The sequence below is a fragment of the Balaenoptera borealis genome, assembly GCF_965194805.1.
Source record: "Balaenoptera borealis genome assembly, chromosome: 9".
NCBI lineage: Eukaryota > Metazoa > Chordata > Mammalia > Artiodactyla > Balaenopteridae > Balaenoptera > Balaenoptera borealis.
The window spans coordinates 31429368-31443602 of record NC_138873.1 but is presented as its reverse complement, the minus strand read 5'-3'; the positions used below and the strand labels follow the sequence as shown (position 1 = coordinate 31443602).

Sequence of the window (14235 nt, the reverse complement as noted above, 5' to 3'; positions counted from 1 at the left end):
AATTGCTTATACCATTATATAAATTTTAAGCTGTCCTTGCATGACAAATAAACATTTAGTGATTATGATAATATGAAACCTGAAGAAGATGAAGGTCTAGGAGGAATGTATTTGGAAATAAAAATTTGAAGTACAGTTGGTTAAACTTCACTAATTCTTTTTTAAAAAATATGTACCTCTTAATTCCTAGGTCAATGTCAGTCACCAACTACAGTGTACAACCCATGGCAGTAGCTCAGTTCTCTGTTCTAATCCAGCCAGTACTCTGCCTGGCACACAGCAGATGCTCATTCAAACTGAGTAATTAATCAGACAGTTTATTCTTTCAACAGATTTTACTAATTATTTTTCAGCTCTTTTACAATCTTAATGCCACCCCCCTCATTAACAGTATGTCTCTCAAAATCTAATAAACTCCAAAGAACCAAAATGTACATGATATTTAAAAATATAAATACTTAAAAACCTTAAGACTACAAAAATTCAAAGAATCACATCATTTGTCAGGTAAAAGTGTCAACCTGGAAAAGCAATTGATTTATTTTTAAAAACAGAGATGAAAGAATCACCACTTAAGGATGATTTTTATTAAGTTTATGCATTTCTAGCTATGTTATTTTCTTACATGACTTCCAACTCATTTCATATAGTTAAGTTCAAGTCCACGGCAAAGGCAAAAACTTGCCAATCTACACTAGAAATGTTAGCCCATTTACTTGGAAATCTATGATAAAAAATTTAAGCCATTTTAAAGAGAATATGAACCTATTTGCTCCAGTAATGCAATGAAATCTAGAGTCCTTTACTTGACAAAAATCTCTTATCCCAGATACACCAAAAGAGATTTATGTATAAAAGGATTTGTAATAACTATTTTACATGTGTGGTGCCTTTAAAACAGTGTATTTGAAGACTGAATAAGTCATTAATACTAAAAAATAAAAACAATGGCCAAGATCGGAAAGATTGAGAGTGCCTAGTAAAAGTCATTTGATCAGATATGTCCCCATTCCTAGGTAGCTCTAGTACATTGTTGTGGATATGAACAACGTGTAGCTTACTTTATCTCTTAGAGACAAAAATATAGGGAGATGGGAGTTGGAAGTCAACAGATTCACCACTTGAATCAGAATAAAACAATCTGAACATCACTGCCTCTACTCCACCACTATGTAGCGCGATCATGTTCAGATTTAATAGATTCGAGTCCGTTTTCACCACAGCACACCCTGACTTCACTGAGTCACTGGTAGAGACACTGGCACCTGATTAGACTGAGGTGCTGGAGACCCACTATTGATGGCTTGTGGAGGCACTGCAGCCGGTTCCATCTTGCTAATGTGAGTGATGAATCGAAGACGAAGCTTTAAAGCTGGTTTTAAATTACAGATAATCTTCTCTACCTAAAAAATGAAAACATTAAACATTAAAAAGTATTTTAACCAGAGAACTTCAATTTCCAACCTTTAAAGAAGCAATTTACACATACCCTGAGACAATAAACTAGGGAGTGGAACGGGTGGATGAGATGTTTCTCTGCATGTTTTGTGTTTTAACAAAAGCAGATAAAACTCTTTCTCTCTTACGTGAGAAAAAACATGTGTTGTCCCTCACACACACATTATATATATATGTATACACGTGTATGCGCGTCTATCTATGTATGCATACACTTACAAAGACATACTCGTTTACCTAGCTAGCCAGTCGTCCCACTGACGATAGCTAGTAGAGTTTACACAGGGAATTCTACATACCCACCAAGGGGATCATCCTTTTAAGATACCATCTTCACGGAAGCATAAAGCACGATTATATGTCGAAGTTCTTTGAATAACTTACGTTCATAACATTTATCTATAAAGCTAACTTTTTGGTTTTGATTTACACTTGGAATTCAAACTAAATAATATTAGATCTACTCTTACTTAAAAAACTTTAAAGGAATAAATACATCAAGCAGTTCCATAGCTTTCTTAGCTTTACTCAAATGTTTTTGGATTTTACTAGGAAAGATCAGCCCATTAATAATCCTTCCTTTTTGTATTCCCCTTGTGTCAAAGTTTCTTAGGCCCAAATATAAGGAATATGCTAACGAGAACATTTCTGAATTGGTTCCCACTTGACAATCTTGCTGAGGCATGAAGGAGTCGACACCCTCCCCACCCCATGTCGCCAGCTCCAAGGAACGAATCCCTCAGACTAGGAGTCATATGTTTACATCTATCAATTTATGTTCCTTTCCCATTTTAGAGAGAAATAACATTGAAGTATGGAGGGGAGGTCACTTAATTCCACCTATCTGCCCTCTCTCCACCCTTCTAAAACAGCTAAGATCTTGGTTCCCACAGACAGGAAACTCAGTTATGATTTAAGGAGGTCCCTTCCACTTTGAGACAGCTCTCCCAGGGAATGGCTCTTTTTTTTTTTTTAATTTTTTTTAAATTTTTTAATTTTTTATGGCTCTTTATATGTCGAGTTACAACGTGCCTCCCTTTAACTTCACCAGTTTGTATACCTTTTAAAGTGACACAGAACAAATTTAAAACCTATTCCAAATGGCAACGCCCAAATAGTAAGAATACAATTAATTCCCCAGGACTTTAAAAATTCAAGTTAAGCACCCCCAGTTCCTTCAAATACCCTTCACTAGTTATTCTCCTGACCCTCCCGGTTTTAGCCTTCTTGTCATGCTGCGATTTGTCTCACGTCCTCAGTGTACCCTCATCACTGGGGGGAAAACTAGGCCCTGCTTCACTTATAACACAAGGCCTCTCTGATCTTTTCAGTAGCCATACTGTACTGTTTCTTCCTAATGAGTTTACTGTTAATAAACCCCCTGGTCTTTTTCAGATGTTTTGCTGCAAATATCAAGGGGAAAAGTGTGAGAAAGTATAATAGGTATTTACTTTAACACTATGTCCAGAGTAATATGCCACGTAGCCTAAAAAGGTCTATTAAACTTGTCCCCTTAAAAGAAAAAAATTAACCAAAAAACCCCACTCAACCAAACAAAAAAGTCTATCCGCCATGTATTTAAGTTTTCTAAACTAAATGTCCTTAAAAAATAATTAAAGTGAACTTACTTGCTCTTTCACACTGTCACCAGTAAACATGTACTTCATATGATACAGGAAGTCACAGATGGGATCCATGTAGTTTAAGTGGGTGCTACACTGGTCTACATTCAGCAACATGTCATAAAATGCCACACCAATCTATTTAACAAATAATATAAAATTATTTAAATGGTAAGAAAATGGTTCAATAATTCAGCTTGATGCAGCTAGACTCCATTACAAGACTAGCACAGAGGATAACATGTTTGTTGAAGAACTGTCACTGTCACACAGACCTCTATGCACATGGGTGATATGATACTGCTTGCATTTATAATGGAATCCAGACTGCTACAAACTGCCTCCTAATAGAGCTTAAATGCAGTTTCTCTTTCTAATAGTATTCTCTTAAACTTAAGAGCTAGACAATCCCTTTTCTAGAAACCACCTCTCAATTTCTGGGATATGTGCAATCTCAGGGAGCCTTTATAGTGGACCTTCTTAGTTCCATTTGGTGGCTCATACTTTAAGGGTCTACTCCTGGCTCATTTTCTTTTATCTATACTCTTGTGATAGGTGATTGACTTCAACCATTCCCATGATTTTAATGAATTCCTCTGTACTACAGAGAATGTTCTCAAATGCACTTCTCCGTCCTTAACTTTCTTCTCAACCTTGATGACAGGTATTTCCCCTGCATCTCCAGTTCAACACATCACACATCAAACTCGTTATAGGCATACTAAGTTATGGGGACACTAAGGCCTCAAAAATTGCTCTTAGATCCCACTAAAATGATTTTCTACTAATGGTAATGATATGCAGCTTGAAAAACACTGGGAAAGAAATCTTAATATATCTTTTAGAACTTAATCTTATCACGGAAAACCCAGATTTTATTCTACCTCTATCATACATCGAGTTCTCTCTTGCTGAAATCTTTGTAAAAATGGTCCCACGAGATGGTACACATAAAGCAACTGGAACTCAGTCTTCACTATAGGAAGAAGTACTTCAGTGAGAAACCTAAAATTTAAAAATAAAAATTTATTGTTACTTGAAATCAGTTGAACTGTTTGAACTTTTTTAATACAGCCTACCCGAGTATTTGCAAAATTTCTAATCTTTTTAAAAGTTTCCTTTAATTTTGGTAACATTTTAAATTAATCTCACATCTCTCACTGGCTCTTATTTTCATTTGATTATTGAAATAAATTACTTCAGATTTAGAAGTCATTCCTAATAGTAAAATTACGGAATGACAGAATGTGAATTATTTGAAATAAAAAGAGAATAACCAACCTAATATAAAGGCCATTCTCAAGAAATGTGAATCTAATTAATACCAGTTATACCGTCAAAAAAAAAAAAAAATCAGAAGATAGCCTAATATTAGTTACGCAGTTCAAAAGCCAACTTTTGGGATATATTCTGGAAAAAGAATGCATTTGACTAAGCCTCCCAAAATGGTAATGGAAAACAAGATACCAGATTGTTCCTTATACATACAAATTAATTTCATTCAAACAATTCTGAAATAAAGGAGGCTTCCTGATACCTAGAATCTACTTAAGACTTTTACTTCTAAGTTGTTCTATTGAATGAGATATATACCTCATGCATAAATGAGATTAAAAAACAAAAACGAAATGATAAATCAAATGTCTTTAAGAAATCATAATACCTACTTGGGAATGAGAGAAAGTTGCCCGATGCTAGAATGGTGCCACACCGCATGTGCCAGAGCTAATGTGTAGCTGCAGCTCATCTCAGAGTAGGACTGATGACAAGCAGTGAAATCAAAGAGGCGGAAAGGATAGCCGACCCACTCTGTCTCAGACGTCAGGCTGGGACTGCTGATAACACTCACAATTCGATCATGAAGGACAATCCAATACGGCTCCTTTAAAACCAGGAGAAAGCCTGGTGAAAAATAGCATTTATCCAGTATTCCACCCCATATCCAGTATTCTGCTCCAAAGCTTAAAATAATAGCACTTTCTCATGTCCAGTTCATTTAGTATCTGATATTTACTACATGGTAAATTGACTTTGCCTATATTTATTATACAGATAACACTGGTACACATTTGTAATTCATAACTATGTGTGTGTGTGTACATATATTTTGGAGGAGTGTAAGGAAAAAGTGATTCATAAAGGTGCATAATCAAACAAGTTTGGAAAGCTCAGGTTTAGACAATATTACTGACATTCAAAGATGTCAGACAACTGTGTGGTGCTGACTAGACACGTGTGGAGGTCACAGAAGGGAGACTTCACATGGGCGGAGAAGTCATGGAAGACTTCACTGAGGAAGCAAGCCCTAAGCCAGCAGAGAATGAGTAAGCTTTAGAGAAGCTGACAGAAGGAATAAGGGTTCTGATATATTCTCTTACATGGCAGAACTACCTGAAACGTGTCTCAACAAGCATTATTTGCAGGAGCAAAGGCTCTAGATACATAACATGTTACGGGGTTGAAGGTAGATCAGATTTTAATGGGAAAACTAAGGTTGGAAAGGTAAGGTGGGACCAGAGATGCAGGGACCCATAAGTCAGGTAGATTTATTTAGATCTGATGCAAAAGGCAAACAAAATAGTCACTGTAGATTTCTGAAGCAATAATGTGAAAGCTTAAAAAATATGAAACATTTCATTAATTGCATGACGAGCTTATACAAATCACAATGATTAACTCACTGGTAGGGCAGTGATGATCAATCCAATTGCATTCATCCATGCTGTAATGTTCTCTCTTGGCACTAAAGGCTGACTATTAGTGGGGAAAAAAGAATAAAAGAGTGAAATTATAAAAGTGACAATGGATCTTATTTTGAGAACATATATCATTTGGGGGGTGACAACTGACCTATTTCAATAAAACTACAATGGATTTTTAGCGAGTAAAAATATAAACAAAAGCTAAATAAGGCTTTTCTTTTCTGTTTTTGGTTGTCTCCTTTAACAATGGTTGCTGAGCTAAAAGACTATTTCACTTCTGTATACTTCTTCTCCAATCATTATCCCCTACTTTATGTTGGTCTTTAAGAAGGGAATCTTGAAAGACTATCTTTAGTGAGAAGTTAACATTATTCCTAAATTAAATGTCAAACAGCTAACAAAGAGTAGAAGTGGGAACAAACCCAGGTCTTCTGACCCTGTTCAGGGCTCATTCCATTTCATCTATATTACAAAGACACGATCTGGACCCAAAAGACAGTCACTATTCAACGTGCATTGGCCTTGGGACAACAGGTTGTCAAACAGCTCCAAATAAAATATCATTCTCTACAAATAAACAATGAATCTTATTGCAGGAAACAGGATACACACCTTTTCAGGACAACATTTAGAAGAGCATTTCCAACATCTTGGCCTGAAACAGCCAAGGCCATGAGCTCCACACAAGTAACATGCAGTGCGTGGGCAGCGGGGTTGGGAAACTCATTGAATCTCCAGTCACAGTTTGGGAATGGACCAGGAGATTTGCCAGCCATTGGTGCAGATGATTAAAGCAATAACTATTTGATTATTTTGAGATTAAAGGCTCACATTTGTATAGTGCTTTACAGTTTTCAGATGTTTCACATGTAAACATCTCATTCAATTACCAATGCATCTGATTATGAGGCCTCAAGAAGTGATTTATCAGAGAGCTTAAGAGGCAAACAATACAAACCAAATACAAATAAATTTGACATGACCGAAGTGTACTGATAGCAACCATGTGGTCAACCACAGGTATAAACGGTTGGTTTTATATAAGTGGGCTCTTATAACTGTGACATGATAGCTATAGATGCAACCAAGGTATCTGTAGGCTTTATCAACCTATTTTCTTTTAATAGTTATAGGAAAGTTAATAAGAACATTACTTTCTCATGAGTAATTCTTTTACTTCAGGAAATAATTCCTTGCATAGGAAAAGAAATCATGCCCATTTATGTAAAATTGCTCTATCTAGTAAATAGTGGCATGGTGTATAGACATATTAAGCACAGTGTGCTAATAATTTAAAACAACATAAAAGTGAAGAAATAAAAATACCAATATAGAATCTCTTTCACTAAAAAAAAAAAAATAATAAGGTTTTATTGTTATCTATTAATGTTTTAAAAAACATTCAGGGATTTATTTAAAGCAACAAAATTCTATGTTCTCCAGTGGCAAACAGATGTATGTACTATAACACATAGTACAGTTACTTAGGAATGGGATTTTTTTTCTTTAAAACAGATCTCTTCTCTAAGGTCTTTTTTGAAATATAAATTTTAATGGAGTAAATTTCTGCCTATCTGGCATAATGCTGCTAATTTAAGATTTCAAAACCTTCAAAACATTTCAAATAAAATGATCTTAAAAAATTGAAATCTTAGAATGTATCAAAATCTTGGAATATTTAAAGACAATATATGTTCACACAAATCAACATATAGTTATTTCTGAAGAGTCTGGAAAAATCACAATAAAAAGGATATTATCTACTAGTCTGCCAATCAATTTGCAATAGTAGGAGTCATCTGGGACCCAGGGATTGTCTTCTCGTGCATTCATAGCACATTTCAGGTAAGTGTCACTTAGACACCAGCCCTGTGGTCGATTATCCTTGAGCGACCCAATGATTGCATGGACAAGTTTTCGTTTGAGACTTTCGCGATTTCTCAGGTGCATTTCATAATAGTGCAGAGTGTTATACAAATAGGTCACTGGACGATCTGCCAAGAAGAAAACAGATCATTACAATGTTACCTGGTTACTGACAACTGTGAAAAACTAATCCTCTATTTTCAAGATTACCAAAAAACAGCTCAGAAGGTTATAAAACTATTTCACATGTTGGGCAATTGCATACAATGAATATTTTTATTCTAGGACAACGCAGAAGGCTTCTAACAATATACACAGCTTATACTGAAGGATATTCATCACATTCTGACGTAGCAATTCCAGTCCTGGAAATTTATCCTGCAAAAATGACTTATGTGTAAGCAATGTTGCTGCAGCCCTGTTTATACTAGCAAAAGATTAGAACAGTATAAATGGTGAAAAATAGGGGATTGGTTAGGTCAATTATGGCATGTATGAAGCAGCTTTGTACGTACTGATACAAAATAATCGACCCTAATACGTTATAAAGGTTAAAAAAAAATAAGGTGCAGAACAATGTGTATATTACATAATATTTGTGAAAAAAAATAAACTACCAACTCCAGAGTATTTAAGGTAGGATACACAAGAAACTGGTAATAGTGACTGCCGATAGGGAAAGAAACTGCCTAGCTGGGGGATAGGGATGGGACTAACTACTTTTCACTGCATCATGTGCATACATTACCCAATCCAGAAGAAAAGCGTTTTTAAAGGAATGCTCCCTTGAACTTCATACCTACTCTGCAGCGCTAAAACGCAATTCAGACTTCTGCTCTGAAGGGAGACATCTCAGATCAAGGACTAAGAAGAACTGCCCCCCAGATAAGTATGCCCTGTCCCCACAGCGGCTGCTCCAGGACTTCTGTGCTCTGTCACTGACCTCACCATGCTCCAGTTACCAGGCTCAAAACTTTAGAGTTGTCCTTGATTTCTTTCTTTTGATATTTTCCCCATAACTGGTCAATCAAGCCCAATTCCTACTTCCTTGACTATCTGTCCCTTCTTTCTCATTTTCAATGCCACCACACTTGTCTAGATGCTAATCATACACCTGAACGTCTTGACATAAGTCTTTGAAATGGCTTCCTCCTTCCAAGACATGCTGCGGCTAGAACTGGATTCACCTTTCTAAAAGAATGCTTTCCATACCATGACTGTACTCAATAACTTCTAGTTAACTCTTGATTATCTGCAGGTTATAAAATCATAACTTCTCAGCCTGGCATTTACGGTGATCTACCACCAGGTACAATTTAGCCTAATGCGGCAATTGTTTTCAAAATGCCTTGCTTTTAACACCTCCATGATTTTTCCAAAGGATTCTTTCTGCTTATCATGCTCTCTTCTCCTTTCTCTTTATACAAATCACATACATCATAGTTCAAACACTATCCATCCAAGAAGCCTGCCAAGATCTGTTTAGTTCACAGTAACATTAGTCTGTTCTGAACTCATACTTCCCTCCTTCTATACTGATTTGGTAATTAATCACACAATATATAAAATAAGGGATCTCTTGTATATTACTTTTTTTTTTTTGGCTATGATTTAACTGTTGATATTTTTATGTTTTCTATTTTATACTTCATGGTATCATCACATAGCACTGCCCCTCAAAAACACTTTTATTAAAAATTATTCAAATAAAACCTTTAGAACTACTATTACCCAAATGGTCATGCCCAGCCTACTTTTGTCTACAGAGCTATTAGATGAAATTAAAAAATTTGAAAAAGCTCACCATGAAATTTATATAAGCCTCCCAGGTGATCTAGTAGAGTCTCCAATGACTTGGATACTGGGAGCAACTCTAAAAATCTGTGGATTACTATATCAAATACTGGAAGGAATCGGAGACACACATTTCCAAAATAGATGGGCAGATACGGAGACTGGATCGGCACAGGAGGATCGACCTGCTCTGCCAGGCCCTCAAAATAGAGCTTCTCCGGATATTTCTGTGGAAGTGAGGAAATGGTAAATGTTTACGGGATCTTTTGTAATTTTCTTAAAAAAGGAGCTAAATAAACCTGTCATTTTTCGAAGAATATAAAACTGTGTTTGTTCCTGCAATGCAACGAAATCTAGAGTTCTTTACTCACCAAAAATCTCTATTATCCCAAAGATAAACCAAAAGAGATTTACATACGAAAGGATTGGTAATAACTCTTTTCATTTTGTATTGTAAGTACCCATGTCTACTAAAACTGTAGTTTCAATTTATTCTTAACATTAGAGATACTCTAGAACCTTGAGAAAGTTTAGGGAGCTAATTCACTTCTATACAGACCAGAGAGAAAAGAGCAGAGCTGCAGAGAAAACAGCCAAGTCAATTAGCCAAATACCTAAAGTTTGGCCTTAAAAAGGATTAATTGAAGCACTAATTTTAATTAGTACCTTGTGATAATTCATGTGCTTGGTGTGCCAGTCATTCTGTAGCCAGTGTTCTGGGGAATTTTCCTTCACAAAGTCACTTACTCGATTTCTAAAATCATTTGGTTTGAGCAACAGCAACTGAATTATGAAATAACAAACCTGGGCTTCATTCCCTTCATGACTACGCATGGCCTTTGGAGAAGAACAGAAAAATTAAATGAAAATGCCCAACCTGTGCAAAAGCATGGCTCTAAAGAGTCTAAATTTGAAAGCAGTAAAACTCACGATTATTAGAATTTCATTATATGTCTAGTCTACCCCAAAACAACTGTTCAGCATTCCTCAAACATATCTGACCCTTTCTTGCCTATTTTTGGCTCTCACCTAGAATGTCCATCTTTATTTTCTGAAATTTAACCCACCTTTTAAGATCCACCACCTAGGTAGATGTAATCTCTCATTGTTGCCTGGCAATATTTTCCCTACACCTCTAACTTATCCTTTTATTTTACTGATTTATAGACTTACCTTATTTCCCTTATTAGACTATAACCATCTTTATATCTATGCTCTACAGCTAAGAGGTAAATGTTAACCACTTAAGCTCCCTAAATATCACCACTATAGTATTAAAAAAAAATGTAGCATTTTCCAGCCTGGTTCAGTGATTTTTCTTAAAATTTGGCCTGAAATAGACATCAAAATCAGGAGAAAAAACTGCTTGGGGAATACTGGGTGGGAATAAGAAATACAGCTCAGTTATGACTATGGCTACCAAAGTGTACAGAAATGGTTATAAGCACTCAAAAAAGATTCAGTGACTTTTTACTACTTCCTGCCTCTAGTAGGAGCCTTTGAGAAGCAACTCAGGGCATTACAAGGCCAGGACCACATCTGTCTTATTTACTTCTATACCTTCTGTGCATACAACACAGTAGATATTCAATACATGCTTACTGAATGAATGAAGAAATTGGGGAATCTCTAGTCCCTTAGGGAATTGATAGCAATACTTGATTTATAGTATAAATTTATTAAATCCTTAGAAACAACATAGAACAGATCAGCACAAGATCCATTAGTCATACACATCGATCCAAAAGAGAATGGGACTGCTGAGAAATCTGTTCTTAAGTAAGTGTGTTCTTACCAGGCAGAGAATTAATCTGTCCAATGTAACAATGTTGTACTTCCATACCATGTCATTAAGAATTTCAATGCATTTGTTGAGTTGCTGACCCCCAGCTGATGTAGAGAACTCATATACCAGGAAATCTGCAAATGTCCTCACATGGACTACCAAGGCCCGAGCTCCAATTCTCTCTAACACTCTGGAAAGCAGAGAGTAAAAAATAAATTGCATTGCTGTAGGGTACAATGGATTGCCAAATGGCATGCAGATCTAGGTTTCTGGCTTACCTATAGCCAATCTGATTAATATGATCTGTTTCCAGGAGCATTTTCCAGAGAAGACAAAGGAAGAGAGGAGGAGAGCGCTGTGCAGAAAAGTGGGTAATGATGTCATTTTCATTCGTCATTGACTTCCACTTCCTATACTCCTCCTCCACGTTTTTTTTCAGATTAAAACGGCTTTCCTGAGGTACATTATTTTGTTTAAAGAATGCCTACAAGGAAGATCAGAAGTTTACTTCAATGGTTGTAGTAAAAAGGGCTATGGCTACAGAGTCAAGAAACCAGGCTAGGCTTGACTCTAACACTAATAAATTCCAGGTGACCTCAAGCAGCTCAGTAATCAAGGCCTGAATTTCTATACTGGGAAAATACAAAGGCTTGATTGGATTCTCTGTAAGATTTCTTTCCTAGATTTTCTAAACAGAAATTCCAAGCAAGCCTGAATTTCAAACTTTCTTCAATCATCTGGTGATACTTCTGCTCATCTTTGGAAAAAAAAAAAAAGGAAAAGAAAAAGCAATTTAAGTACTCTTTGGTTACATATTTTAGTATATCTATAAGGAAAATCCATTACACTAGCCGAGTGATTCTCAGAGTATGGTCCCCAGACCATCCGTATCAGCATTACCTGGGACCTGTAAGAAATGCAAATTCTCAGGCCTTATCCCAGACCTACTGAATCAGAAGCTCCGCAGCTGGGGTCCAGCAATCTTTAGCTAAACAAGCCCTCCAGGTGATTCTGATAAGTTTGAGACCTACTGTTCCAGCCCTATTAGAAGTTACAGAAAACAGATGTTCATTATGCCTAAAATTTTCTCTGAAAAGTGGAAGACAGATGAGGTTTTCCTTTCTCCATATTATAAAAGCCAAGTTTATAGTTTTGCTCTCTGTGTGATTTTAAAAAATCAGTCAAATGTACATGATGTGTATTCTGTGAAGTTCCATTACACTGTATTTCTCCCCGTTCCTGTTCTATGAGAAAGAATTTTTCAGTTAATGTGTTAAATCTCACAAGATTCTAAAACTGTTAACTAGTAGGATGAAGCCATAACAATTAAATTTTTAGAAACATATGCAGTCCTATAATAAGACAAGGAAAAACTCAAGAGATTTTGGAAGTAATAGCAAGGATTTACAAAAAAAGAAATGAAAGCTAATTTTCTCTGGGTATCATCAAAACTCTCTAGAATAACACAGTAAATGGGAAGAATGATTTCATATACTGTATAGTCAATATATAATTCAAGATGAAATTACCTGCAGTGGGCCTGGAAAACAACTAAGAGTGTGTGAAGCCCAATTATGAGGAGTAAAACTCATGATGGTCTGAAGGATGTCTTTACACCAAGTTCCCTGAATTGAATCAGAGCCTGTAAAAAAATCTAAACACAAGCAAACAAATGTAACCCAGATATAAAAGATCATGGCCACAATTCATAAATGATATCACAGAAAAGTCACAAGTATGTACACTCAGAGAATTTCACTGCAGTGCATTCACTACTTAACTAGTCATCACATCGGTAAATATGAACATAACTAGTGAAAAGAAGACAGAAGACATTTGGTATCTTTTTTTTTTTTTTTTTAAATTACAGAGCACCAATGATAAAAGATTGGTACAGGCCCACCACGACTGCTCATTTAGTTCACTCTGACAATGAGGTATTAGCACTTTACTGAGCCAAGGAAATAGAATTAATAAAGTACCACATATCTTTTCTGGTGGTTGAAACAGCTATAGACTATAACTCTCTAAACCAAAGAGGTTTATTTATGTAAAATAAGACAGTTTACACAAAGGTATTTGAGGTTGTTAAATTCAGTAACTATTTCTTTAAAACAGCCGTTCTCAGAGTGTGGTCCATAGACTCTGTGGGTCCTCAATATCCTTTCAAGGATTCGATGAGGTCAATGCTATTGAAATAATAATAATGCTAAGATATCATTGGCCTTTTTACTGTGTTGAAATGTGCACTGATGGCACAAAAGCAATGGTGGGTAACACTGCTGGCCCTCAGAACAAATCAAACAGTGGCACCAAACAATACTAATAGCCACTGTAATCACCACAAAACACTCTTAGCAGGAAAAAAAAAAAAGGTGCCACTTTCACTTAAGAATATCCTTGATAAAGTAGTAAAAAAGATTGTATCTCAGCCCTTAAGTACATCTATTTGTAATATTCTGTGTGATAAAATGGAAGTACGCATAAGGTGTTCCACCTACACACCAAAGTATGATGGGTATCTTGAGGAAAAATACTTGTGCGATTGAGTACTGGGTCAAATTAGTTCTTTTTTTTCAATGGGATTCCAATTTTACTTGAAAGAACATATAGTTTTCTGGATTTGGGCATTAGGCAGACATTTTCTTGAAAATTAACAAAGGGAGTCTGTCACCTCAAGAAGAACAAATGACTGCATCTTTTACCAATGATAAAATTTGACCTTTCAAGTGAAAATTAGAATTTTGGAAAACTTATATACACTACCACAAGCCTAATAGTTTTCCAAAACTTAAAGAATTTTTCTAATGAAATCTGTAGTGAGATTAAAAAATGTAATTTTCTGATACTGTATAATGAAACGTGTCAACATTTACAAGCTCTATCTACAGAACTCAGTAAACCAATGTTTTCTAAAAAACCAATTCATGAAGTTACAAAATATGCATGAACACAAAATCCATTAAATGTACAAAACAGACCAGTGGGTTATAATGTAACAGAGTAC

The 14235-nt window shown here is 35.7% G+C and overlaps 1 protein-coding gene across 6 annotated transcripts in view; it reads right to left on the bottom strand.

Moving 5' to 3' along the window:
- Positions 1-251: 251 nt before the first annotated feature.
- Positions 252-14235, bottom strand: part of MED23 (mediator complex subunit 23) — a 41691-nt gene continuing 27707 nt past the window's right edge. For all 6 annotated transcript variants that reach the window (XM_082406334.1, XM_082406337.1, XM_082406335.1 and 3 more), the window contains 12 exons: positions 12758-12882; positions 11507-11712; positions 11238-11418; positions 10109-10279; positions 9453-9669; positions 7540-7776; positions 6395-6560; positions 5762-5834; positions 4748-4962; positions 3965-4085; positions 3087-3218; positions 252-1403 (listed from right to left, as the gene is read on the bottom strand). In XM_082406334.1, coding sequence (XP_082262460.1) covers positions 1236-1403; positions 3087-3218; positions 3965-4085; positions 4748-4962; positions 5762-5834; positions 6395-6560; positions 7540-7776; positions 9453-9669; positions 10109-10279; positions 11238-11418; positions 11507-11712; positions 12758-12882 — 2012 coding nt within the window. In that variant the 3' untranslated portion in view covers positions 252-1235. The remainder of the gene's footprint in view (positions 1404-3086; positions 3219-3964; positions 4086-4747; positions 4963-5761; positions 5835-6394; positions 6561-7539; positions 7777-9452; positions 9670-10108; positions 10280-11237; positions 11419-11506; positions 11713-12757; positions 12883-14235) is intronic.